Source organism: Juglans microcarpa x Juglans regia, chromosome 2S (genome assembly GCF_004785595.1).
Source record: "Juglans microcarpa x Juglans regia isolate MS1-56 chromosome 2S, Jm3101_v1.0, whole genome shotgun sequence".
Classification (NCBI taxonomy): domain Eukaryota; kingdom Viridiplantae; phylum Streptophyta; class Magnoliopsida; order Fagales; family Juglandaceae; genus Juglans; species Juglans microcarpa x Juglans regia.
This window is the reverse complement of record NC_054597.1, coordinates 5,050,529-5,077,355: the sequence shown is the minus strand read 5'-3', so window position 1 is coordinate 5,077,355 and position 26,827 is coordinate 5,050,529. Positions and strand designations below refer to the sequence as shown.

Here is a 26,827-nt window from a genome sequence, read left to right as displayed (position 1 = left end):
TTCAATATGGGATTATGGATAAAGATATTTTAAATTTATAAAAAATATATATTTTGTATTAAATTTTAAAAATGATTTTGATGAAATCAATATAATGCTAGTAGCCACGTTGGTAATAGGTGATTGGCTTAAAAGTCAAAGGTTGTTGGGTGATTACTATACTCTATGTAGTGTTCACGGTCCCTCTCCTCGGCATTAACCATACATAGTGATTGCGTAAAGAAAAGAACCTTTATGCGGTCCTTTTTCTTTAATAGACTGATGACATTATTCCTTTAATAGACTGATAGTTGCATGTGTTACACGAGCCAATGTAATTAATTATATGGAGGCTTCACTGCAACCTACATCAGCTCTTTATCACCTCCTGCTGGTTCACACTTGTCCACGTTACACCAGCCGGCAGCCAATGCAATTATTCCTCCTTTCCACCATTTTTTTGACGATCTGGATCAAAATATGCAGATATTTTCAAAAAGACCCTTTTACTATAAAACAATTTTAACAATTTGGTGGTTCATTGCCATGGCATTTTCATTAAAAAATACTGAGGGAGTCGATACTTCTGCATTTTTTCATTTTGAAACATAGCTTTTATGTCTCTGCCAAGGGGACTGACTGAAACTAGCTTCGTTTGGAAAGTAAATTCATTTTAACTCATTTCAACTCATCATTACAATTTTTTCAAATCTCATTATAAAATATAATAAATAATTTAACTTTTTTTAAATTCTATAATAATAATAATAATAAATAATATTCTAACAATATTTTATCATCTCAACTCAACTCAGTTTAACATCCAAACGCACTCTAAAATTTGGACTCCAAATAAAGAAGCCAAGCTGAGACTACTGAGAATAAGGCCTCTTTTTGTTATCCATTTCAGATGAGATGAGATGAGATATTTTAAATAGTAATGAGTTTTTGAATTAAGATGAGAAGAAATAATTTATAAAAAAATCTGTTTAAATAATGAGATGGAATGAGATAAGATGATATAATTTTGTACTTTTTGAGATTTGATAAAGGTACGAGTTCTATCCATAATGAAAATCATTTTATAATTATTGATTAATAGTTATGAATATATTAATAAAAAATAATATTTATAATTAATTAAAAATATATCATAAATATATTTATATCTCAAAATATATTTTTTTAATCAAAATTACTTTATATTATCACAAAAAATTAAAATGTGGATTTCAACATAAGGAAAGATGCGTGAACAAAGAGAAAGAATGATCTCGAAATGGGATAATAAAAAATAAAATAAAAATAAATAAATTACAGTTTACATAACTTTTTACTGTTTATATCAGTTTTCTAACGTTAATTTTACTGTTTATACCAGTTTTGAACTGTTTATCTCAATTTTATGCTGTTCATTTGACTGTTTAGGCAAATTTTATACTGTTTATTATATTGTTTATGTCAGTTTTACAGGGTTCACTTAACTTTGTACTATTTATATCCGTTATTAATTTCAAAACGTAAATAAAGGCCGAAAATGCATAGATAAAATAAAAACATTCCACTAGCTGTCTGGATACCTAGATGAGACTTGCCGTACAGTCCAGATGAGATGGTTTGTATGGGTATATCTAAACCGGGCATAAGTTGAATAAATTGCAGCTGTAGAAAAGCCTAAGAGAAGGCAATCCAGGTGAGAATAGATGGTCAGTTGCTGAATTGCTCATCTTTCTGGATGATGCATTATGCTTAAATGTGACGGACATACAAATAATTTACAGACAGATACTTCCTAAAAAGATCAAAAAGAAAAAAAATCCTATATATTGCAAACCAAACAATGGATAAGGTTAAAAAAATCCTCTCCTTTCTTTGACTATAATAGGGGATCTTCATTTGCATTCAATCCACAGAGGGAGCGAGCATGTGAGCGCCTTGCAGAGGAAATCACACATAGGCAGCATAAATGACCACTGCAACATTTCCTCTCCTTTCTTTGACTATAATAGGGGATCTTCATTTGCATTCAATCCACAGAGGGAGCGAGCATATGAGCGCCTTGCAGAGGAAATCACACATAGGCAGCATAAATGACCACTGCAACATTTTAGAAAAAAGTTACACTTCATGTGCAGGTCTTGATGCAGGCCCTCCATGCGACCTCGATTCCTCTAGCTTTGAAGCCACCTCGGCTATGACTAGCCTGGTTAGAAGCAGCCCTGCAATTAGAGCTGCAGCCATCAACATTATGAAAACTGCACTCCAACTCGTGGAAGAAATATAGCCTGTCAATAGGGGTCCAATGGCAGCCCCAACAGAGCCTGTGCCATCGATAATTGCTGTCACAGTTGCCAGTGCTCGGGAGTTCCCTTCCAATGAATTATGGGTACCCAAGTCGGCTGAAACGGCTGTTGTTATTAGAGCATAAGGTCCATTCACAAAGATGCCAGTGATGAACATCAGAACAATATTTATGGTTAAGGAAATGTGTCCATAGCTTCGATAGAAGAAGAGAGCAGGGATAGCACAGTACATGAAACTTGCGGCTGTTATTGCTCTGGCATCTAAACGATCAGAAATGTGGCCAGCTAGAATTCCTCCAAGCACTCCACCAACATCAAACAATGTTGACAAGTTTCCAGCTGTTGTGCTTGATAAATACTTGCCATCAATAGCTGCAAAATGAAAAGCAGAAACATAGGAATGATCAAGATGTTACTTCGTAATTCAATAACGAATTTTGGCAATCCATGAACAAGCATGCCTTCAAGGAACCCCTGCAAAGAGGGGATCCCCACAACATCAAAATATACGATCACCTTTCCATGAAAAGTTCAGGCATATTTCAAATTACATGACTGAAAATCAAAGCAACTATAAGAGCCAGGTGTTCGAGCTAATTCATAGAAGCATCATTTAGGCCAATAATTTACAATGCCCTTCCTTGTTTTTCATCTTTTCTGTTTTACCATCTTGTAATAACTATAAAAAATGTCAGAAAAATTAAACAAATTAGTACAATTGAAAGGCAAATAAGCTATTGTACCTGTGTGACTAATGTAGAACGGAAGCCAGTAAAGAAATGTATAAGCAACCAATTTTGCAAAGAAGAGGCAAAGAGCGAAAGGAGCAACTCCTGGTATTTTCCATGCTTCTATGAAACCCACAGCTCTCTCTTTAGCCACTGTCTCTGAGTTTAACAAAGGTTGTGCTGCTCCCTCATCAAGTTTCTTGGGAGGATGAAACTCGTCACCTTCTCCCTGAGCTCCAACAGATTCAGGATTAACAGGCAATATGAGAAAAACGACCACACCAAGGAAAGCAATCATGAGACCGGGCACAACAAAGGACCATCCCCATCCGTAGCTCAATAGGGCAGAAGCAACCAGGGAACCTGTAATGTTCCCAACTGAAGTGTGAGCATTCCATATACCCATAATTAACCCCCTCTTGCTCTTTCCAAACCAGTTACCAACCACAGCAACCACTGAAGGCCATCCAGTCGATTGGAACAAACCGGCAAGCATTTGGACTATCAAAAAGTAGTAAAAACTGTGTATGTTTCCCCAGTAACCAACGCCAAAAAGAGAAGTAAACAAACCAGTTCCCAGCATTCCCACTGTTAAGAAGATCCTTAAATCAATTCTATCACCCAAATGTCCAGAGAAGTACATTCCCAGAGCATAAACTGCGAGGAAAGCGAGATCAAGTTCTCCAAGCAAGGCTGTCCCATCTGATCCATTAAATGGAGCCCAACCATCCTCAGACACCAGGGAAAGCTTAGGCGGTTCCTGCAAGTAAGATGCCCTCCATGGTACGAACTTCAATCCAAAATCTGATGACTGAGGATCAAGGGTACTCTTAACTATGCTTGTAGTTTTTCGAGTGGCATGGTAGCTTGCGTATGCCAAAAATGTTACAATCAAAACAATTGCTTGGTGGGTTTTGAAGGAAAGGGGGGTTCCCTTTATGTACTCCAAGAACCTGATTCCGAGGGGCTTGCTATAGTTGCTCTCATCGTTTGGTTCTGACAATGAACCCATGTATCTATTATCTATGGAAAAGAATAAAGAGGAAGAAGAAGTTTGCCTTCCGCTTAGAGTTTGCACACTCCGCAAGCTGGAAATAAAACAATAAGAACGACACATGAGATTGCATTTAGTGAAACAATTAACCAAATCCAACAAGAGGTTCATCCAGTAGGGGGGATTAGCCAATGTTCAATAAATTGTTGTTCTTTCGTTGTATTTTCCTTTCTTCTTTTAATTATGACCTATTAAATCAACTTTTTTCTTTCTTTACAGAAACTGAAAGTTGTAGCCGCAGAAACAAACATCATCAAATTGGTATATTGATTGAGGAAATCTGTACCTGAAACAAACTTCTAATCCAAGTTTAGAAAAAAAAAATTATAGACCAAAAAAACAGAGTACCTTTCAGGCTTTCAACAATCAGAGTGAAATTCATCATTTTCATTTGAAACCAAACAAGTTGATTTTTCAAAGACCTCTCTTTCACCAAAACAACCTCCACACCCAAAATAAAATACATAAAATAAATAAATAAAAGACAATTGCTGAAAGTTTCTTGAAAGGGTAGAAGAATGAAACTTACAAATCAAATGATAGTTGGAACAAGTACAGTCCATCAAATTCCTACTCTACACAATCTTTCCTGGACAAAATCGATTTCCCAACTCCCCAGAAAAAAAAAACTAGAAAAATCGAAGAAAAAAACAGAGAGCTAAACGGTCAAACTTCAAAGAAACCTCCCAGAAAGATATAAATGTCAGTCTAGAGGTTCTTATAAAACTAACCTCTCTGAGCTCAGTGAACCGCTGGCTCGATCTTACTTTCTCTCCCTAAAAGAAGAACATATACATCTTACTTTCTCCCTGCCTCCCTCTCTCCGGTTTACCGTTGCTTAAAAGAACAATATAAAAAAACACTTCCTCGACAGTCTTTTTTTTTTTTTTTTTTTTCCCTTCCCGAAGGAATACAAGGAGAGAGTGCGGACTCTGGCCAACGTGAGGATTCTTTTAAGCGTTTTTCAAAGTAGTAGTTATGACTAGTAAGTTACTATATTACCCATTTTCTTCCACTTGGTTAATTTCCTCCTCTTGCCAATGAAATGACAAAAAACACCCCATAAAAATGCATCAGTTTTTTCCTTTTCCAGTGATATTCGTCGCGTCCGATCTCAATAATATATATATATATATATATATATATATATGTGTGTGTGTAGTTGTAATCTGAAAATGGGTCCCCAAGTAAAATCATTCAGCTCTATTAATTCAATATGGCTAAATAATCAAGTTGGAACGTGTGACGTGGTTCCAAATGTGTTATTCAAGTGTAGAAGAGTGCTAATGCTTTATCAACATGCACAAATCTCTTTCACGTTTAACGACCTCTCAGTCGAACACTTTTAAACTATTATAAGAAAAATGAGTTTTTGTGATCAGTTAATTCTAACGAAATGATTATTTATAATTAAAATTAGTTGCGAATAGTCTTTTAATTACAATAAATTAATCATAAATATTCATTTTTCTTGTAATGAACGCGTTGTAGTCGGCTTGATCCCGTTTATATATAACTTTTCAAGCTTTTATACTACATGATACACTAGTTATGAAAGCATTGGTACTGTACTTGAACTTTCTTGAAAATGAAGTCATGTTTTTGAGAAATCATGCATGAAAAGGAAAGTACAAGTGAAAATAATAAAAAGAATTAGAGGGAGACTGCATGGATGTAGATATATATATATATATATGTATGTATGAAAGTATTTCATATTTGTGTGCTAGAGATCAGATCATGATGTAAAAGAAGAGCGAAAGAAACGAGAAGATCAGGAGTAGAAGGGATAAATATTTCTCATTTTCCAAACAAAAATGGAGGTGGGTAGGATGCAGTCTCCATTAAACATGACTATTATTTAATTAACGGGCGACATTAGATTAAACCGTATCAAAATTCTGAGCTTTTTCTAGAATTAAAACGTGGGAAAAGTTACTGATCATCTCATGCTCCAACTTTGAATATCTCGTGATCAATACAAACATGCAACTATATTAATTATATATAGCTTGAAGCCAAGATCATCAGCTATATATATATATATATATATATATATAAATGATCAGTTTCTATCCCATCCATCATCGATCGTTTACAAACAAAACAGGGAAGGAGCTAGCTGGCCGGGAGACTATACATGCATGATCTAGCTATGGACCGTCATGATCAGTACTGTCGTCTTCTAATTGCACCCATGTCTTTAAAAAGACACCCATCATCCATCTCTAAGAGACATCAGTTGAAAAATGTAATTCACATCCAACGGTCACAAACCTCTACATGCGCAGAGTTTACGTTCATGGCAGTAGAGAGGGCATTTTTGATAAAAAGAGATCAAAATTTTACCAAACGCCGTCGTGATGGCAACTGGTAAAAGGTCACAATTTCAGCGACTTATCAGGGCTCCAATCGTCATTAGACTGTTCGGCTCATTAAAAATGCGCGGCGAAAGGAAAAGTCCGAAAGTATATTCGCATATCCCATAAAGAATGATTCCAAGCGTGTACGGAATATCCGCTTGATTATATATGGCCCACATATGCCACGTATGAATGTGCGATGTACAATGACGTAACAAAGTTAGTAAGAGGCTGCAAAATTGGTCAATCACCATACCACGATCTGTCACGAGTGCTTGCATTCACAGTATAATAGGACCCCGAACTTCTTTTGTATTATTATTGCATTAATTGATGGGCCTTTGGTCCTCCTCTTGTTATTTTTTCATAATTTTACTTATTAATTTTTGAGGCTATGGTTTTTGGGGAAAAATAATAATAAAAAAAAAAAATTGGAAGAGAAATTGTAGTTGGCATGATAATGAGTTTTTAAAAAATTTCTTATTTTCAATCAGAACTTCTTTACACAAAAAATAAATTTTATCAAAATATCTTATCTCAATTGTTGTAATAAATAAATAATTTAAGAAAATTGAAAAGCAAACCATCTCATATTATTTTTTAAATAAATCTTCACAACCTCCTCACACTCCACACTCTATATTTTTTTTAATTTTTATTATTTTTTTCTTTTATCAAATATTTATTATATGAATAATGAATAAAAAATTTGAAATAATTTAAAAAGAATAAACTTAAAAAAATATTTAAAAATTAAAAAAATTAAAAAAATGTGGAATGTAGAGTGTGACGAAAATTGTGTAACAAAACTTTTAATTTTTTTTCCAAAAATATCTTCAATACACTCCATTTTCCAAAACCGAATAAAAACTAAATTCTAAAAAGAGTCTGAATCCTAATAAAAATATATATATATTTATTTATTTAAAGGGCCTCGCCACTTTTTCAATAATCAATGAAAAAACTCAAGATGCCATGCTTCAATTATTCAAATTTTGATGGATGGTACTGGTTGTCAGTATCCGGCGGTGGTCACGCACCAAAGCTGGGTTGATAGAAAGCTGACTTGGAATTCGGCAGGCCAATTTATCCAACCCAAAATTACAGGCTCACCAAAATCTGTGCACTGCCTGGGCACCTTCCCCCTAAAACGGTGTCACCAAGCTGCCATTCCTGAGCAAACCTGGCATCTGTACAAAGGGCCTGGCAAAATTCCCCCCCCCCCCCCCCCCCTCTCTCTCTCTCTCTCTCTCTCTCACACACACATACAGGATACAGACAGTGGCTTTTAGAGGTTGGTGCCAGTTCATGAAATATATAAGCAAAGCAGCCTTTATTTTGCAGTCCATCGTAGTACTGTACTTGGAGCTTAATTCATACATATTTCTGGAAGTGGATGATGTACTGATCTTTGCATGAGGTGCGTCCTCCCTCCTCTTTAGAAATAAAGCTAATTGTGATTAAAAACAAAGGAGGTAAGAGAATATTGTCCTGATAGTTGGTTACATGGATGAAGAGTCTATTCAACCTCCTACTACATAAAAAGTCTATTTAACTCGAAAAGAAACTGAAAATACTTGTTTCATATTTTACTCTTAAAAATATAATAATATGCGACTCTCAAGTACTCATATGGGTTTTGCATTCTTATCTAACGAAAATAACTGTAAAAAATAAAAATAAATAAATAAATAAAAATAAAAATCTGTAAAAAATAAAGTTTTGAAACGTGGGTATCGCTTGGATTGGGCGACCCGACTCACCAGGGTCCCTCTGTAACTTCTGTTAGAAATCAAAAGGAATCATGACGGAGGGTTTTTATTGAAAAAAATTACATACCTAAGGAACAAATTGACAAACAAAAAGATAAAGATGAAAAATCTAGGGAGTGTTTATGTTCTTAATCATGATGATATATGCCAAGATACCCTTAAGCACAGTTTAATATGGCATATCCTTTGATTCAAAATTACTTCAATAAATGTTAATCTAATCCATTTACAGTGACAGGTAATTCATAACTTGCCAAAGTACCTACAATTATATTTTTTTGCAGACAAGGATTGCACCTGCGCTCCTCCACTCCAAATGCAACTATTTTTGGTTTTCTCATCTCCTGTTTTGTTTGGATAAAATATATGTAGTCCCAAAAGCAGCGACTACTCAGTAAAAGTATATTTCCCTGCACAAGCCATTCCTTAGCATAAAATATCTACTTACTAGCAGCAATCCGACCATCAAGGTTCACCAGATTACCTGCCTTATCCTGCAAACTAAATAGAAACAAACTATTCTGCAGATTGTAATTTTTGGTTACCTCTTAATATTTACCTCGTATCCCAGCCCAAATAAGTGGTCTCCCATGCATTTGGAAACAACATTTCTTCTAACAAATAACTCTGCAAAAACGAAGTAATTACCTATACCTGTCTGAACCGAACCCGATAACTCCAAAACTAACCCAAACCCTGTTAAACAAGTAGTCATTTTTCACGTACAGATATCAAATATCGGTATCTGTCCCACTTACTTCTAGTCTCCTAAAAAAATAACCATTCATGGTAAACTGTACGCACCTCATAACCATTTTAATCCATAAAAGTAAAGTAGCAAAGGTAGGTGATAATCCTCACTAGAAGATCTTTAGAGAATGATTAAACAACTACATCAAACCATATTTATGAAACCATGTCTGGATAGTCTGTAAGTGACCGGCGTATGGGCAAGAGTAAATAATCCAACATTTTCCAAATTGGTAGAGTTCTTCAAGGTCAAACACATATAAGCAGAATTTGTATATGAACTGGTTTAAGTCAGATAGACAACCATAAATGAGGGTGATCCAACAAGGAACTATCAATATATTGGAGTTGTGTTGATAGATATACGTCTTTTTTTTTTATAAGTAAGATAACATCTAATTGTTACCTCAAATGAGAAAAACCCCAACTCTCTCTCGGCTGCAGTCTCAATCAGGCATATAGTTTGACTCCGACCATTTAAATTACTGACAACGGAGTATATAGCCCAAGATGGCTCCAAAAAATTATATAGATGAGAAAATTTCAGAGACAGATGCTGCAACAGAAATAATTCCACCAAAGCCTAAAATAGATTAAAAAAGAGATACAGCAATGAAGTTATACCTACCTCAACCCTTTTCTCCATTAATAATATCGATGAAAGGGAGACAGATGGTATAGTCTCAATAAAGCTGTGAGATAGCAAAGAAAAGTTTCACCCACATTGACAAGATAATGGATGACTCAAACACATGCTCAAAAAGGTTTTCAGATAAAAAATAAATATATAAAATCTACCTCGTAATTTTAAAGGTCAGACACACATCAACTCAATTGACTAATACGGGCGAACTGGACTTCTAGGTGACCTTCTGTGACCATGCCTAGCAGGCGAACGTGATCTACTCCGATCACGGTACCTCTCCCTGGCTCCTTCTCTACCATTCCTGGACCTCCAATCCATCCCTCTTCCTCCTTCTCGACTACTTCTAGAGCTCCCATCCCTAGACCTTTCACGATCTTGATCTCGTTCATGATATCTATCCCGTTCCCTGTCTCGACCACGATCAAGATGCCTGTCTCTATCCCCCGAACCACTTCTCTTCCTCTCATTATCCTTCTCCCTCTGCTTCCTTCTCTCTTCTGCTTCTTTCTCCCTAGCTAATCTTTCATCTTCCCTCGCCTTCTCCTTAGCTTCCTGAAATACAATAAAAAATTCCTTTTATTCACCAAAACATAATAGAAAAATTTCTTATAAACTTGTTTCTAAAAGGAGACTCACCTTGTACTCGATGATGAAATCCCGGACCATGCCATAGCCAATGTGTTGCTTCCCTGTAATGTGAGATTGTGTCCTCTCAACGGCATCATTTGCTACGAGAAAAGAGCCACAGATTTCACATAGGGCCATCTTTTTTTCCTGTGCAAGCATCAGCACTTTATCATTCTGGGGTTGTTGGGCCAATGCTGTCTTCTCAGCATTAAGTGCCTCCACCTGGAAAAGAAAGTTAACCAAAAAGTTCAACATTAAACACCGAGAAACCTAAATGTGGAACGCTTTGGGCTTTGGAAATGTTTCAGACAAAAGTTAAAGTTCTTCTACAATTGGTGCATCTAATGGCTATGATAACAAAGAACTGTGGAGGGAACCATTGCAGTGATTAGAAACACGGTGATTAGAAATGCAGTGCCACACTCTGTTTGGTCAATGCTGGTAACTCTTTAAGAGACTAATAGATGTGGCTTTTAATGCTTAACAGAAACAAAGTGCCATCACCTTTCTCATGAGTGCTTCAGCTTCATCAACCTTCCCAGCTTCACCTAGGGCCTCCACTTGTTCCAGTAGGTTCTTTATTTTTTCTTCCAACACAGAAAACTGTTCAGACTTTTCAGCTGATAGTGGAGGTGCTGGGGTGGGTTCCACCTCTTGAGAAAGGCGAGAACGCCCACGCCTAACTCTTCTATCCAAGTCCATCACCTGCAATAGAGGAAGTAATGTGAGAGAAACATAGAAGACAAACAGGTTTTTTTTTGTTTTGGGGGGGGGGGGGGGGGCATGGAAAGAAATTTTTTACCTACCAATTTTTCGCAAAACTGAGCAAGTTCTGCTTCAAATTTTGGCACATATGTGTCATGTCTTGGAGACTTCTCAAAACTAAAACCACCAAAATGAAAAACACCAATTAGTACCTAGAAACAAAAATAACAATGAAGAAAAAAAAATTCTGATATTGGTTGTGACACTTCTCAAAACTAAAGCCACAAAAAAAAAAAAAAAAAAAAAAACACCACTTAGCAGCTAGAAACAAAAAATAATAATGAAGAAAAAATTCTGATATTGGCGGTGAGCTAAACATGACACAAAAATTAAGAGGATTAAATCCAAAGTCAATCACCTTTCTTTCAACTTTTGATCGTGTAGTCTAGGGCAAGGTCCTGCACCAAAAGGCAAAACAAAATAATCAGCCAAATCTTGTACTCAACAAACATGAGAAAAATAAAACAACTCCCCGTGGTTGCTGATCAATTTTAGCAAAAATAAATAAATCAAACTTCTCATCAACCAAACCTAGAGGCAACAATCTAATTTTTGGGGGAGACGAAGAGCTGGAAAGAATGAATCTTTTATTTTCCCGTGTTTTCTCAGCAACCAAACAGAATCTCAAACCAGGCGAAAACTGGTAAAAACTAATTTCAGCTCACCTAGATCGCTCCGCGTATTGACGAAGAGATCATGCGGGCAAAATCGAACCATATAGCAAGCACAAACCTCCTTATCGTCCCAATTAATCTCCTTGAATCCCTTTCTCTCTTCCTCCGTCAAATTACGAGCTAAAAAATTCACCAAAGGCAAAATAAAAGGGATAAAAATTGCAACCAAAGCATTATTTGATTTCCATATTTAAGAAAATCAAAATTGAAAGAACAAAAATCAAAACCCTAAATGTACCCAAGATTTTGATACAAGCATAAAGAAACAGCAAATGGCAATAATTACTCAAAAAAGCCAGAGGAAACGGGAGCTAGGGTTAAGTAGAAATACTTGCACCCATAAGTTCATCTAGTAGAGCTCTCTGAGCGTCCATGGCTAAAGGAGTGTTTTGATGCGAGATTGATGGAATTGCAAATCAGAGAGGGTTTTAGGGCTTTCTTGTGAATTGAGGGTTCTCTTCCTTTTTGTGGTGTTTGGGGATCAGTGTGCGCGAGACGGTGCCTACTCCAGATAAATTGGATGTGCGCTGTGCTTTATATACGAGGAGGTGACTTGTGACTTGTGACTTGTTATGTACGAGGAATCCGAACAGGGGTGTAACACCTAGGGCTGTACAGATACCGACGGCACCGGCCGGCACCGGCTGCCACCGATGCGAACCGACCAACCGTCTCAGGAACCGGTGGAGAACTGGTTGGCGTGCGGTGAAAACTTCAAAAAATCAACGTTCAGCAATTCGATCTCAGTTTAAAGCTAGATCGGTCCGCTGAACCGACCAATATAATAAAATCTTTTTTTTTTTTAATATACTCTTATCGAAACGACGCCGTTCTACTTAAGTTTAAGTGGAACAGCGTCGTTTTAATTAACAACTATTACAACAGATACTAGAAACGACGTCGTTTGGCATTAAACCAAACGACGTCGTTTTATTAAGGACGTAAGAAAAAAATAATAAGTCTGAAACGACGCTGTTCCACTTAGTGGAACGGCGTCGTTTCGATAAGAGTTCTCCAATCTCGTTCATCCCGAATTCGATTCTGCAACACTCTCTCCCTCTCTTCTGTAACTCTCTCTCTCTCTCATGTGCATCTCTCTCTCTCAGTCTCTCTCATTATTCTCTTAGTAGAACTGCCGAGGACCGACGCCAACCGAGAACCGCCTCGATCGGTATCCTCCTCCCCATCGACCGGTTACGGTCGGCACCTCCTCCATTTTTCCAGACGTCGGTCAGCGTCAATTTTCACCCCTAGTAACACCATCTCCTTTTTTTTACTATCGAAGTACTATATATCTGTTTTTGAAAATTTAAGAAGGATAATGATATGCATAATATATTTTACAATATATATTATCATAGTATTTTTATAAAATTATATTATTTTTATAAGATAGTTTATAAAAATGTCCCTTGTTTTAAAATATTTTATGTAAAGTATTATAAAAAGTGATATGTATTTATCATTTTTCATTTAAGAATCGATACAGTATTGATTTATCATCGAAACTAAAATTTTGGATTTTTTAGTTTCAATCTAGTCTCCTTTTTAGATTTTACAGATAAACAAAATCATACTTAAACAAAAGTTTAGCAACTGATTGATCCATGTTCCTTATTTTATGTCATAAAATCAAAATTTATATGTTATATAAAATTCAAATGTTATATTATAGGATTAATTTATGTTATATCCTCATCAAATGTGATATTAAAATTTTTAAAATTAATTTTATGTTATATCAAATTTTATATTAATATAGATGAATAATAAGACTAAAATTTCAGATTATTAATTAGCAATTAACATATAATATAATATAAAAAATCATATAAAAATATTTTATATATAATATTAATATTAATATATATATGCCGGTATATATATATATATATATATATATATATATATATATATATCGGCGTTCTAAATATCAAAACCGGTTTCTAATCGATTTTTATTATTAGGAGTTGGAATTGGAACCAAAGTGGACCAATTTCGAACCAAACCGAACACATCGATTCAGTCGTTTTTATTGCTTCACCGATTTTTTTATAGCCCTAAGTCTAAATAGTAGTGAAATTATTTAAATTAAAATATTTTATTAGATTTTAGGAAAGACTTAATCTTGATTTATATAGTGAGTTGAGATGAGACGAGATGAAAGTTTAAAATTTAATAAAATATCATTAAAATATTATTTTTATGTTGGGATTTAAAAAAATTTAATTGTTTATTATATTTTTTTTTAAGTTTGAAAAAAATGTAATGATTAGATAAGACGAAATGAGTTGAGATGGTTTCATTATCCAAATAAAGTCTTATTGTACAAGGAAGTTTTACGTCACACACTTCCACCTAACCAATATGTAATTTTTCATTTTTATCATTTTATTTAAATACACACATATTTAAGCATTAAGATGTAATGATAAAAATGATAAATCAAATATTGGTTAAATAAAGGTATGTAGTGCAAAACTTCCATTTAGAATTTTTCTTTGAGAAATAAGAGTGAAAATGTTAAATAAAAATATTATAAAGGTAAAAGAATATTTGAATATAATTTTGTATTAGATTTTGAAAAACTTGTATTGTTTTTTATGTTTTGCGTAAAAGTTTGAGTAAGTTGAATTAGATTTTGTGTTTGAATAATTATTAGATAATAATTATATAGAAAAGTTGAAATTAAAAATTATTTTCTATTCGAGTAATGTTAAAAGTAAAATATTTGATAATACATACATTATTACACAAAAAAGGTCCGAAAGATTTTCCCATTCTATTGCAAGGAAATTCTTATTTGAGAATAAGCTTTGGATAATGGGTTGAGATAAGATTAAAATTAAAAGTTAAAAAAAAAATTGTTTGAATATTATTTTTATTTTATAATTAAAAAATTGAATTATTTATTTTATTTTATTTAAAAGTTTAAAAAAATTATAATATTTGAATGAGATAAATTAATATTATTTCGGTATCCAAACCAGATATAAATAACTTTTTTTCTAGACTGGTTTCTATTTTCCCTAGGTGATTTTTGCAGAGAGCACTAGAGATAGTAACTATTTTGAGAAAGAAAAATAGTGGAGCTATTATGCCACTCCATTCTTATTGTTGGCGTACCGCCCAACGTTTTTTTTTTTCCTTTTTTTTTTCACATTTTTATAATATATTTAAATATTTTTTAAAAAATATATATATATTTATACTAATATACTTAAAATCACTTTTTTAATCACTAAATAAAAAAAATTTGCCAAACGGTCAAATGGAGCAGTAAAAATGAGGCGGCATAGTAGTGTTTCTCAAAGAAAAAAGTTATGGAATACGCCTGTTTTTTTTTTCTTAAATATTCAAAAATGTATTTTTTAATGTTCAAGAGGAAAAAAAATGCATGTATTTCTTAAGAAAAATGCTGGATACAGTCGACCCATACAGCCAGTGTGTAAACGGTGCTGATGTGGAAAATTAAAAATGCACCGTTTGAGGCATCCCCTGACCCCCTCCTCAATTTCCCTCTCTGCGTTTCTTCTCTCCAACCTTCCACAAACTGAACGCACCGTTGTTCCTCCGTCCCTCCCCCTCCCTTCCCTCAACGGCACGTCCCTCCCCTTGAAGCTTCCCTCCTTAGACCCACACTGAGCCGAAGACGATTCCACCGCAAGTTTCCCCACAGAAGCAAAACCTCCCTTCGTCTTCAGCTTCTTCTTCTTCCTACGAAGCCTCATCCTTGGTCAGTTTCCCCATCTTCTTCCCACGAAGACTATTTTTGTATTTAGTTGTAAAGCTGATAATTTTTTATGTAGATGAAATTTTGGACATTGGGCCTAGATTTATATTTTTTAATTAGAATCGTTTTCTATATTACTGATGGAATGTAGTTTTTATTTTTCTTGAAAATGGCTTAATTTGAGCTTTCCTTGAAATCAGCTTCTTTACTGATTTGAAGTCCAAAAATGCTCATTTGAAGTCCAGAATGGCGTCATGTTGATTTGAAGCCCAGAAATGGCGTCTTGCTAATTTGAAGCCAAAGACCCACACGAGGAACAACATATACGAAGCCAGCTGAAGACGAGATCGATGGGTACCCATATTCTCAAACTACTCAAACGATCTAAGAGAAATATCACCACGAAGCAAGCAAGCCTCAGACTCCATTTTGGACTTCAAATGAGCAGGAAAGATTGTTTTGGTGCTGATTAGCTGACACGCATCAAAACAAGTTTTTTACCAGAGCACCAAAGCGGGGATCCATTTCCGAGTTTTGTTTTGTTTTTTGTCAATGATTTTTTTTTTATAATAAATATCTGCTGATGTGGTCAGCCGTTTGCGCGTCGTTTGTATAGCTCGACTGTACATAGTAGAACCGATTTCTTAATGTTTAAGAAAAAAAACACAGGAATGCACCAGATTTCATCGGTAGACCATCGGTTTCGTAAAATCTTCATTTGAGAAATATCACATCTAAAGAAAAATTTTATAAAAATAATTTGACGCGATATATAAAATTATAATCCAGTATATCATATCAAATTGCATTAATTTTGTGTGAATTGCGGATGAATTGGCAAAGCTTCCTAATTAAAAACAGAACGTAATTTGAAAAAAAAAAAGTAGAAATAAAATATTAAAAACAGAAATTAAATTACACCCACAAATGAAAGTTGATAAATTAAAAGGGTAGGACTAAGGTTGTGTTTGTGTAGTAAGGTGATATCAGATATTATGTGAATAATAGTAAAAAAATAATGAAAAAATATTAAATAAAAAAATAATAAAAAATAATAAATAACAGTAGACTATTAGGAGAATACTCTAATACTGGAGAAAATATTAAATCATCAAATTGTTACGTTGACTTGAAATTGATTGGTACTCTCTTGATAGGGTGATAATACACCTACAACTTTGTTATAACTATTTTATAATTAAGTTTAAATCAACTAATGTAATGGTGTGACTTTATTAAAAAGCTATTTCAAATTTACATAACTATTAATTTTAAATATAGATTAATAATAAGTTTATCACTCTACTTATAACTCATGCACATGCAAGTCATTGGTCGGCGACCATTGGACATCTTCCAGCAAAACAAGAAAATACACTTATTAAATTTAGAAAAAAATTTTATTGTAAGTGAGTTCGCGTATCAAACTGTACACTAATATTGATATGTAATGTATCTGTTTAACAAAACAGTACGAATTAAAAATGAAAATAATTTTTGTGAGATAGAAGATTTTTTTATTCTCTCAATTTTTTCTTTAATAAAAAAAGTCATGTAAATATTGATACATGATTTAATACGCAAATTCGCTTGTACGTAGCAAGGCTTTTAATTTAGTGGCACAGAAAAAAGACCAGTATAAGCAGCAAAACAAGGTCCAACCACAGGCATATACATGACCTTACAGTATTATCTAGAAAAACCAGATTCTGTGGCTCTCCTTTAGCTTAATTTGTTTATAGTTTCTACCCAATCTCTATGAACAAAAACTCAATGAGCTGCTAGCGGGTTCATCAACAACTCAATTCCCTCAACCTCGCTCGCTTCGATTCAGCCATGAATGACAAAGTGGACAAGCTGGTCATCTTCCTAGCAAAAAGAGATGGTATCGACAAGCTTGTCAAGACATTCCAATATGTCTCCAAGCTTGTCCATTGGCGCGCCGAGGCCACTCAACCAGATATCGCCCAGAGAGCCAAGCAGTGGGAGGTTGCGTCGGGGCTTAGCCGGAAAGCCTTTAGGACTGGCCGGTTTCTCACCGGATTCAATGCTTTGAGAAGAAGCCCCGGCACAACCCCTACTTTGCGGTTCCTAGCAGTTCTTGCTAATGCAGGCGAAATGGTCTACTTCTTTTTCGACCACTTTCTCTGGTTATCAAGAATCGGAACGTTGGACCCGAAGTTGGCGAGGAAGATGAGCTTCGTGTCAGCATTTGGCGAGTCTTTTGGGTATGTTTTCTTTATCATATCTGATTTCATAATGATTAGAGAAGGAATGGTGGCAGAGAAAAAGCTTTTAACTTCGAAAGAGGTGGAATCAAAGGACGAGAAAGAGAGGATTAAGAAGATTAGAGGAGATAGAGTGATGAGGCTGATGGCAGTGGCAGCAAATGTTGCTGATTTGATCATTGGAGTGGCGGATATCGAACCCAACCCTTTCTGCAACCATGCTGTTACTCTTGGCATCAGTGGTTTGGTCTCTGCATGGGCTGGTTGGTACAGAAATTGGCCCTCGTAATTAATTAGCTCAATATTTGTATCAAAATCATGAACCCCAAACAAAAAAAAAAAAAAAAAAAAAAACATTGGACTTTGAAACACTTCCTGAACTATAGCACCTAATTAAAGTGGGATTGAACGGTATTCATGTGTCGTCTGAAACTCTGACATGCACCGTCTATTTGGGTTGTGTATTTTAAGTTGTATTTACAGATCGATGATGCATGAGCATTCCATGGTTTGTATTTGTTGAAGTCTCTAGACTCGTTTAGATACAAAAGTCATCTCATTTCATCGTTATAATTTTATCAAATTCTTATATAAAATATAATATACGATTCAATTTTTTTAAATTTTAAAATAATAATAATATCAAAAAATAATATTTTATTCAACTTATCAAAAACTTTACTATACACACATTAATGTGTATTGCTATCATTTTTCACCGTTTGCCTGGAAAGTTATGAGATTAATTAAATTTTATTTAATTTATATCTTAACTTTCGCCATATATATATATATATAGATATATCATGTGGATTAAGCTCACAATACCTTATAATTTAAATTACATTATACCCCTTAATTAAGTATAAATTTTTCAAATTTTTTTTTTAATTCTTCAGTAGGTATTATGCGCATGCAATGAGGATCAATGTAAAAATAGCACTCTAACCTTCTTAATTTTTTGTTTTAAATACCTAATATTTACTTCTAATTTTTATATTTTTAAAAAATGGCAATTTATTACAGCTAAAACTCCATAAATACTTAAAGATTTCATAATCCTAATCATTAAAAGAATTTATATAAATAAAAATCTTATTTACCAAAAATTAGTAAGAATCAATAATATCATTAATTAATTCCGAACAAATCTCAATCGCTAGAAATGTCAAGAAATATATAAAAACCTTATAATTTATTTTAAATCCCATAATTAAGAGCGTAGAATAAATATGACAAATTCAATATTGAGAATTCCAGCAAACTATTTATCAGTGATTATCATTGATCAAGCAAATTTAATGAAAAAAAAAATTGTTTAAGATGTCAATTAATTTTCTATTAAGATGTACAAAGGCAGCTCAGCTCGCTCAAAAGAAAAGTCCAAGGGACGGTCACAAGAGTTATAAGCCAATGCCGAACGTTAAATATTTTTCTATCCATTAATTTCTCTCTTTTTTTTTTTTTTTTTAACATACGATTAGTGTCGAAAAGCCCTATATTATATTTTTTTCTCAATAATTAGGATTGGTTTGGGTACAAACGTCATCTCATCTCATCTGATTATTCTCGTTTTAATTTAAAATTCATCTCCTCTAATCATTACAATTTTTGTAAGTTTTTATATAAAATATAATAAACAATTTAACTTTTTCAAATATTAAAATAATAATAATATTAAAAATTAATATTCTAACAATATTTTATTATAATATTTACAAACTATCTCAACTATCTCTTAATCCAAACAAGATATTAATTTCAATTAATAATTTTACTATTATTCATAAGCTATACTAACTAATCCTATCTCATCTTCTAAACCGAATCTAAATAAAAATAAAAATAAAAATATTAATTTAGTTTTTTAAATATTGATTGCAATTTTGTTAGAAAATGAGCGAGGTTGCAAGTTTTCCTTTTTGTACACTTCATTCGCAAGTTTTATCGAGCTTAAAGCCCAACAAGATCTAAGTTCTAACACTTGTTGACGTGGAGAGCATTCATTGGAACGTTGGCGTGGAGGAGCGCAGCAGCTTGAACCTTGAACCGCTTTAAGCCTGAAACATGGGGTCAAAGCCAAGTTCGTGAACTCGGACATGAGTTGACTCTCGGGCTCGCGCCAGATCCTCTGATCCCTCTTCCCCTCTCTCTTCAATCATATCTTCAAGCCAAGGTCCGGTTTCAAAGGATTCTCTAAGGTCAGTGTTTGTCAAATCTAATGGGACAAGAAAATATAAATGTAAGGAAGATAAATGTTTTATGGAACTTCGATTCGGTACTATATTTCTGGAGTTGTCTCCTTTCCTTTTTTTCTTTTTTTTTTTGTTACATAAAATTTGATTCAAATAATAAAAACCAACTGATATAGATTTATGGATTATTTTTGTTTTCTTACAGATTCTCGGGAAACAAACTGTAGGGTTTTACTTTATTTTGCCTGTCTGTGGCCGATTTTTGTTGGGAGTGTGAGATCAGATGGCGGATGGGACATCGCACTCGCGGTATGTGAAGCTGACCAAGGATCAGGTGCCTCTGGAGGATATTAAGCCTGGAGAGCTTAATCAGCCAATCGAGGTTCCCCAGGTTTTTTACCCTCTGAAAATACCCATTTCTATAGGACAATAATACAACCCTTTCGTTAATTATGCTTTTTTTTTTCCTACCCATTTGTTTTTAATTTCTATTTCTCTTATTTGGTAGAATTTTCCTTCTGCTTGGAGTATGTTGTAGTAGTTGGTCTGAATTATGGCCCTCCAGGCAATGCTTTATGGTTTTGATTAGGATGCTTTTGGGTGAAGCGAATAGAATCTTTAGGAGGTGAACTCGATTGGCTGATATCTATATTCCTAGATATTTTAGTGCTGCTATAAGTAGGGCACCAAAGCCCCTTTCATAGTTACATGCCACTCATGCTGGGATTCATCCTAGTAGGACCTTGGACAATTTGCGGTGCATTCTCACTGATCTCTTATTGTTACTCATATCGTCAATTTAGGTTTATCCTGGATTTGTAACTTCGTATAATAGCGAGTCTAATACTCCATTTAATTCTCATCTAACCACAGAACATGAAGTGAAGAAAATAAGAAAATAAACTTCTAGGCAGGTCCAAGAGGAAAGTTATAACATGCTCTCAAACTTAGTTTTCTTTCCCCTCTGGGTCTTGCTTAAACCCTACGCTGCAGCAAATTTCCAGTTGAGTGGCAGTTTAAACAGTTTGAAACAAGCAAGTTTGGCAAAATCAGCGGCTGAATTGAGCCAGTTTTTTTTAGTGATTTATAGTTCATTCTGGTCTGACTGATCCATTCTTTGTCTTTAGTTATACATCGAGGGAGCATCACTCCTAGCACCAACACCATCTTTATCTCATGAAGATTGATATGCATGTAATAACTATTTACCAGCTATAATTTTTTGGGCAGTTGTCTGTTCACAAGTGCAATGAATGTGGTCAACCTCTACCTGAAAGCTTTCAGCCTCCTGCAGATGAACCTTGGACAACGGGGATTTTTGGCTGTTCTGAAGACAAAGAAAGTTGTAAGTTGACATGATGAAATTTTCACAAGACAGTAAGGAGTTGTGGAGGCCTATATATTGCAAATAGTGACAAGAATGACATTACTTATAAAGTGACCATCTGAATAATGCTGTCAGCTAGTTTGCTTGAGGCTGTCTAACTTTGCTCAGATAATCTTCTGGAATTTCTTAAATATTCCTGAATTTCTCCTTTTTGGGTTGCTTGTGTCTCTTATGTTTCTCAAAAATATTAAGCCCGCAGAGCACCATTTTGCCTTAATCTAATAGATATGTATCTCTAGCGTTGTATGTGATGTTGGCCTTTCTTGACTGAAAAAGATTTGCATGCCACTGTCTTCAGTTGATTTCTTGAACATATTCTTGCAATGGGACTGTTGAGAAGTTATGGTTCCAATACTCTATTTATTGCATAAAGGGATGAAGATTTTACTATTAAATCTTTCAATTATGTAAAATTTCTCTTGTTTCCTACCTTTATAGGCTGGACCGGACTATTCTGTCCATGTGTTTTGTTTGGGCGTAATGTTGAAAGCTTGAGAGAAGATATGCCTTGGACGCAACCATGCATGTGTCATGCCGTTTGTGTTGAAGGTGGCATTGCTCTGGCAGCTGCAACTGCAGTTTTCCGTTGTATTAACCCATCATATCTCGTTTGTGAGGGTTTATTGTTTGCCTGGTGGATGTGTGGGATATACACAGGTCTTGTTCGGCAATCCTTGCAGAAGAAATATCATTTGAAGGTAATTATAAGGGTTCTGTTGCTGACTAGGTAACTTAAATCTATTCTGGTAGAAAATTCAGATTGCGTGAATATTTTTCCTCAATCGTGATGCCTGCATCATTTGCTCGTGTAACACATGCTATCAGCTGAGCTTAAAATCCACAGATTCAAAGATGCCATTTTCTGAGCGGCACTTAAATGTTGGGCTTAAAATTTGCTAACTCATGTTGTTGCTGGCTGCAGAACTCGCCGTGTGACCCGTGCTTGGTGCACTGCTGCTTGCACTGGTGTGCCTTGTGTCAGGAGCACAGGGAGATGAAAGGACGCCTCTCAGATAATGTTGTAATGCCCATGACCATCGTCAACCCTCCCCCTGTCCAAGAGATGAAGCCCACCGAAGAAAATCAGGACTCTGCTCCAATCTCGGGGAAGAACGAGCACACCAATTTGGAAATGCAGGCTCTGTAGGTTCCACCATGTTGGTATGACTAAATGAATATATGATATCTCAATAGAGATTTCGTTTATGAGTGCAGAGTGCCTCGTGCTTTTAGAAGATTAGGGTCACATGTAAAAGGATATTATAGTGATTTTTTAAACCATGGGACAAATTTTGTGAAATGCCTATCATATTACCTGTCAGTTGCTTCATTGAATTGGCGACACCCTTATGCATTAGAGCCATCTTATTTGAAACCCCCTTGCTCATTACTTGCAGAGGCTTAAAAGGTGCCAAACTCAGAAAGGTTCTATTCTTCATAATGGGAACGGTATTTTACCTGAGTAAAAACCGAGTAACAAATAAGAAAAATGATATTTACAGTAATAGAATGGTCGAGCGTCGCACATTCATTTTGAAAAAAAATAAGTTAATAAGGGACTCATTTTGAAAAAAAAATAATTTTTTTAATTGAAAAAAAAATAGTGTGCAGTGTTTTTAACTCATTACTGTATTTAACATTATTCAACAAATAAATATAGGCCAATGTTAACACTCGAGAGATGGAGAATCAGATAAATTTTAAAAGAAGGACCAGTTCTTGTAAAATTAAAATACTGAATATTTTTTGATAAAGAATAATTATTCTTGATTAAAATGCCTTTAAAATCCATGAGAAAAATGCCCATCGTTTATATCTGATCGATTTTCACTCCATCTGCATGGATGCATGATGGAATGAATCAACATCAACGATTCAACATCAAGGGCACTGATATCTGGACCATGTGGATTAAAGATGCTTAATTACGAATCATATCACAAACTAACCTGATCCGTTTCGAGAATACAACTGTATAAACCGCAGCACTCGAATCCTCCAACCACACCCCGCTACGTGGCTTGGCAGTTAATCGTTGAAATCCAAAGCCTGGTCTTTTCGTGAAGCGTTGCAACCGCTCTCTGTCGATGATATAAGGATAATTGAATAAGCAAAACTTTCCATCATTCTTCTCTTCTTTATACGCCGAGTTTCTCGGACCCTGAAACCAATTTCTCCTCTTTCACTGCTCGCTGGGCAAAAAATGGCTCGGACTGTGCTAGCCGCTCGTTTTGAACAATCCGTCACTGCTAATGCTCTCCGATCATATCTTGCGGAGTTCATCTCCACATTCTTCTTTGTTTTTTCAGTTCTGGGATCTGCGACGTCATCTCGTGAGCATTTTCATAGTCCATGTTCCATTGTTCCTATATATAGTCTTAGTCAAGAGTCTTCCGGCCGGTGTCGTTCCCGTTCTGTAAAATATAGTCTTATGAATATTTTCAGTGGCCTACAGTTTTCTGGTTGCTTATAGTGATCAACGCATGCATACAATGGAGGATAAGGACCATGTTACAAACTTAATTTAGGATATATGTTTTCTTAAAATAGGTCTCTTGTTCTTCATTTTCTGTAGCGTATCTGTTAATTTATTTTGCTTCCTTTGTTGGATGTTGAATTGTGGGCAGGAAAATTGATGCCCGATGCTGCTTCGGATCCATCCGGTCTGGTGGTGGTTGCCATCGCCAATGCCTTGGCCTTGTCATCTGTTGTGTATATCGCAGCCAACATCTCAGGCGGGCACGTGAATCCGGCCGTCACCTTTGGAATGGCGGTCGGAGGCCATATCAGTGTCCCGACCGCTCTGTTTTACTGGGTTTCTCAGATGCTGGCCTCCGTTATGGCTAGCCTCCTCTTGAAGATGACTCTTGTTGGAATGGTATAATAAAACACCTTCGCATTCGTAGTAGGCTTAGTTCACCATAATTATTACTTCAAACATGTAAGGCGGGTTGCGAGTGTTTGGTTACAAGGAATGTTTGATGTTTCCAGAAGACAGCACAACCGAACACTTACATTGCATATGATTTATGATTTTGTAGACGAAAATGCTGTCTCATTTATGTCTGACATTGAAATGATGTTTTTGAGCCATGAGAAGTTTTACTGAAACTATATTAATTTGAGTTTTGCAGCATGTTCCAACCTACACCATTGCAGAAGAAATGACAGGGTTTGGAGCATCACTGTTGGAAGGTGTCCTGACATTTGCTTTAGCGTACACTGTTTATGCTGCTGGGGATGTTAGGCGTGGTGCACAGGGAGCCATTGGACCTTTAGCAATAGGGTTCATGGCAGGAGCCAGTGTCTTGGTTGCAGGGCCCTTTTCCGGTGGATCTATAAATCCGGCTTGCGCCTTTGGATCTGCCGTCACGGCCGGCAGTTTCAAGAACCAGGCAGTTTACTGGATAGGACCATTGATCGGTGCAACAGTTGCAGGCCTTATCTATGATAATGTAGTGTTCCCAAATGACCAAGAGACGGATTCTATTGGGGGAATCCCAGATGGAGTTGTGTAGTTTTCTTTTGTTTTTATCATATTTACTGAATTATTAATTCTTTCCTTTTTTTTTTCTTTGCCGTTGTAGTCAGTTTCTTGACCAACTTGAGAAGATTTGTGAAATGTATATGTATGTATATATATATATATCATCATTCCAATTCTTATCATCTTCTCATCATCTCATGATGTGTCATTAAATGATAGGTCCACAAATAAAATGTAAGAAATAATTTTTAATCATCTAATGCTACATCATAAAATGATGAAAATCGGAATTATAAGTAGCATTACTCTTTTTCATAAATCATTAGATCAGTTACTTTTTTTAAAACTAGTTTAATAATTTGTGGACCATGCCACGTTAATACAATAGCATAAAAATAAAATGAGGGGGTAAAATATAATATTTTGTATTAAAAATGTCTTTCTCACACGTTCCGTGGGAGTGTTAATACAATGTAATAAACTATCTAATCTAATTTGAATGAAAATTTTATCCATAACTTAGATAAAATTGTTACAGTTATACAAGTGAGATGAAAATATAATATAATTTTTTTTAACATTTTAAGCCTTTTATTTTGAGATTTATGGCATCATCTTCTTTACAAACCCTATTGTTGTTTTTGCAAAAGGAAATAATATAAAAACAATTACAAAAGAAAAATGCTTTAGCCATAAAAAAAATATTACAAAAGTAAATTTATAAATTGACGTAATTTGATATAGTATGTTAGATTGTAAAGTCACTTTTATTGTAAAGTGAATCTAATGTATTATATAAAGTTATGGCAGTTTACCAATTTACTTTTATGAAATTTTTTTGTGGTTATAACACATCTTATTATAATACAGTTGTTATATCTATATTGTATTTAAATTTAATTAATCTACGAGAAACAAATTTGTATCACTGATTTAGGGAGTTTAATAAAAAAAAAAAAATTTAAAACACATGGTTGAAAAACACTTTTTATGGTGGATTTTTTTTTCAAAGGGGTTGAGCAAATCTTAAACACTAAACTTTTATGAATAATGATACACCTACAACTCTTTTATAATTATTTTATAATTATTTTATAATTTATTTAAAATCATCCAATATAATTGTGACACTTCATTAAATTAAATTATTTTTCATATTTTGTTTAAAAATTTAAGAAATTTGTAATGATCAGATAAAAAAAGTTAAAAATTAAAAATTAAAAAATATTTACTTTTAAGTATTTGGATGTTGATTTATCATCCCAACTTAACATTCAAATCAGCCTTTATTATAAGTTTATCATTTCCCATGTGTCTTATTCCACTCTTATTCGTGCTCACATGTAAAAAAAAAAAAACATAAAGATTAATGGACAAATGACAATCATTTAATAAAGTATTATTTAATATTGATAAATATGTCATATTTTACTTAACGAAACGAAATTGAGATGACAACGTGGTGTATAGATTGAGTTTTGTTAAATACAATTATTTTTATATATTATTTATGTATTCTATTAACATAATTAATTAAAATAATTATTTTATATTAAAAAAATAATATAACTGATCACATTAATAGAATTCATAAAATAATACGAAAAATTGATCGAAAGTATTTGGTATATTAGAGCACTCTATTGGATTAGTCAAAGTTAAATGATATTTTTTTATGAATGTAAGAGAAATTTAACTTTTAACTATTTTATTCATATAAATCTTCACATTGGAATAACTATTTTTTCATTATATAATAATAAAATAATTTAAGATGAATTTGATTTTAGTTATTCACATCAAATCTCTATATTAGATTATACATTTATACATTATATAGTAATTAATAATTAATAATTTCAAAAATAATTAATTTTTTTAATTATTAATTTATTTTATTTTATCATATTTAACTATTCTACCTATTATATATTAATTAATAATCATATTCTTATTAAATTAATATATCACTAACTCAAATTAATATATCAATTGTGATAAAATATATAATAGAAAGAAAGAGAGAGAAAAATAATTAATAAAATATGTATTTGATATATGTAAAGTAACTTTTAAATTTAGAAAAATTTTTAAAAATTACTGTAGTTAAATTTTAAATATTTAAAATTTAACTAA

General features: G+C 34.0%; 5 protein-coding genes across 8 annotated transcripts; 3 read left to right on the top strand and 2 right to left on the bottom strand.

Annotated features, from left to right (window-relative positions):
* Nucleotides 1-1,967: 1,967 nt before the first annotated feature.
* Nucleotides 1,968-4,834, bottom strand: LOC121252205 (putative glycerol-3-phosphate transporter 1). 2 transcript variants are annotated; one of them, XM_041151735.1, is made up of 3 exons: nucleotides 4,594-4,834; nucleotides 3,026-4,098; nucleotides 1,968-2,654 (listed from the first exon to the last, which is right to left on the bottom strand). In XM_041151735.1, exons 2-3 carry the CDS (start codon nucleotides 4,020-4,022, stop codon nucleotides 2,098-2,100), a joined length of 1,554 nt encoding a protein of 517 aa, XP_041007669.1. In that variant the 5' UTR covers nucleotides 4,023-4,098; nucleotides 4,594-4,834; the 3' UTR covers nucleotides 1,968-2,097. The 2 variants fall into 2 exon arrangements, with proteins under 2 accessions (XP_041007669.1, XP_041007670.1); XM_041151736.1 differs by having other exon boundaries at nucleotides 4,796-4,832.
* A 3,550-nt stretch (nucleotides 4,835-8,384) lies between these two features.
* On the bottom strand, nucleotides 8,385-12,170 carry LOC121252260 (luc7-like protein 3). Of its 3 annotated transcripts, XR_005938188.1 has the most exons (9): nucleotides 11,993-12,170; nucleotides 11,653-11,781; nucleotides 11,346-11,385; nucleotides 11,029-11,104; nucleotides 10,727-10,927; nucleotides 10,232-10,444; nucleotides 9,748-10,147; nucleotides 9,578-9,641; nucleotides 8,385-8,826 (listed from the first exon to the last, which is right to left on the bottom strand). XR_005938188.1 is itself a non-coding variant. In XM_041151817.1 (8 exons), exons 1-7 carry the CDS (start codon nucleotides 12,033-12,035, stop codon nucleotides 9,788-9,790), a joined length of 1,062 nt encoding a protein of 353 aa, XP_041007751.1. In that variant the 5' UTR covers nucleotides 12,036-12,170; the 3' UTR covers nucleotides 9,521-9,641; nucleotides 9,748-9,787. The 3 variants fall into 3 exon arrangements, 2 of the variants coding, with proteins under 2 accessions (XP_041007751.1, XP_041007752.1); XM_041151817.1 differs by lacking the exon at nucleotides 8,385-8,826 and having other exon boundaries at nucleotides 9,521-9,641; XM_041151818.1 differs by lacking the exon at nucleotides 8,385-8,826 and having other exon boundaries at nucleotides 9,521-10,147.
* A 4,886-nt stretch (nucleotides 12,171-17,056) lies between these two features.
* On the top strand, nucleotides 17,057-18,036 carry LOC121252307 (peroxisomal membrane protein 11-4). Its single transcript, XM_041151904.1, has one exon. The coding sequence runs from the start codon at nucleotides 17,231-17,233 to the stop codon at nucleotides 17,909-17,911; it is 681 nt and encodes a 226-aa protein (XP_041007838.1). The 5' UTR covers nucleotides 17,057-17,230; the 3' UTR covers nucleotides 17,912-18,036.
* Nucleotides 18,037-19,595: 1,559 nt separating this feature from the next.
* LOC121252303 (cell number regulator 6-like) lies at nucleotides 19,596-22,504 on the top strand. The gene is made up of 5 exons (XM_041151899.1): nucleotides 19,596-19,823; nucleotides 20,023-20,208; nucleotides 21,048-21,162; nucleotides 21,643-21,902; nucleotides 22,127-22,504. Exons 2-5 carry the CDS (start codon nucleotides 20,101-20,103, stop codon nucleotides 22,349-22,351), a joined length of 708 nt encoding a protein of 235 aa, XP_041007833.1. The 5' UTR covers nucleotides 19,596-19,823; nucleotides 20,023-20,100; the 3' UTR covers nucleotides 22,352-22,504.
* Nucleotides 22,505-22,991: 487 nt separating this feature from the next.
* On the top strand, nucleotides 22,992-24,807 carry LOC121252315 (probable aquaporin TIP5-1). The gene is made up of 2 exons (XM_041151914.1): nucleotides 22,992-24,082; nucleotides 24,339-24,807. Exons 1-2 carry the CDS (start codon nucleotides 23,840-23,842, stop codon nucleotides 24,720-24,722), a joined length of 627 nt encoding a protein of 208 aa, XP_041007848.1. The 5' UTR covers nucleotides 22,992-23,839; the 3' UTR covers nucleotides 24,723-24,807.
* Nucleotides 24,808-26,827: the final 2,020 nt, after the last annotated feature.

Excerpts from the sequence above, each read along its gene's own strand:
- LOC121252205 (XM_041151735.1), bottom strand. The coding sequence starts at position 4,022 with ATGGGTTCATTGTCAGAACCAAACGATGAGAGCAACTATAGCAAGCCC. Across the intron at positions 2,655-3,025 it reads GTTCTACATTAGTCACACAG|CTATTGATGGCAAGTATTTA; the intron begins GTACAATAGCTT and ends TTCATTTTGCAG.
- LOC121252260 (XM_041151818.1), bottom strand. The coding sequence starts at position 12,035 with ATGGACGCTCAGAGAGCTCTACTAGATGAACTTATGGGTGCAA. Across the intron at positions 11,782-11,992 it reads AGATGAACTTATGGGTGCAA|CTCGTAATTTGACGGAGGAA; the intron begins GTATTTCTACTT and ends TGAATTTTTTAG. Across the intron at positions 10,928-11,028 it reads CTCAGTTTTGCGAAAAATTG|GTGATGGACTTGGATAGAAG; the intron begins GTAGGTAAAAAA and ends CCTCTATTGCAG.
- LOC121252307 (XM_041151904.1), top strand. The coding sequence starts at position 17,231 with ATGAATGACAAAGTGGACAAGCTGGTCATCTTCCTAGCAAAAAGAGAT.
- LOC121252303 (XM_041151899.1), top strand. The coding sequence starts at position 20,101 with ATGGCGGATGGGACATCGCACTCGCGGTATGTGAAGCTGACCAAGGAT. Across the intron at positions 20,209-21,047 it reads AGCCAATCGAGGTTCCCCAG|TTGTCTGTTCACAAGTGCAA; the intron begins GTTTTTTACCCT and ends TTTTTTGGGCAG. Across the intron at positions 21,163-21,642 it reads TTCTGAAGACAAAGAAAGTT|GCTGGACCGGACTATTCTGT; the intron begins GTAAGTTGACAT and ends CTACCTTTATAG.
- LOC121252315 (XM_041151914.1), top strand. The coding sequence starts at position 23,840 with ATGCCCGATGCTGCTTCGGATCCATCCGGTCTGGTGGTGGTTGCCATC. Across the intron at positions 24,083-24,338 it reads AGATGACTCTTGTTGGAATG|CATGTTCCAACCTACACCAT; the intron begins GTATAATAAAAC and ends TGAGTTTTGCAG.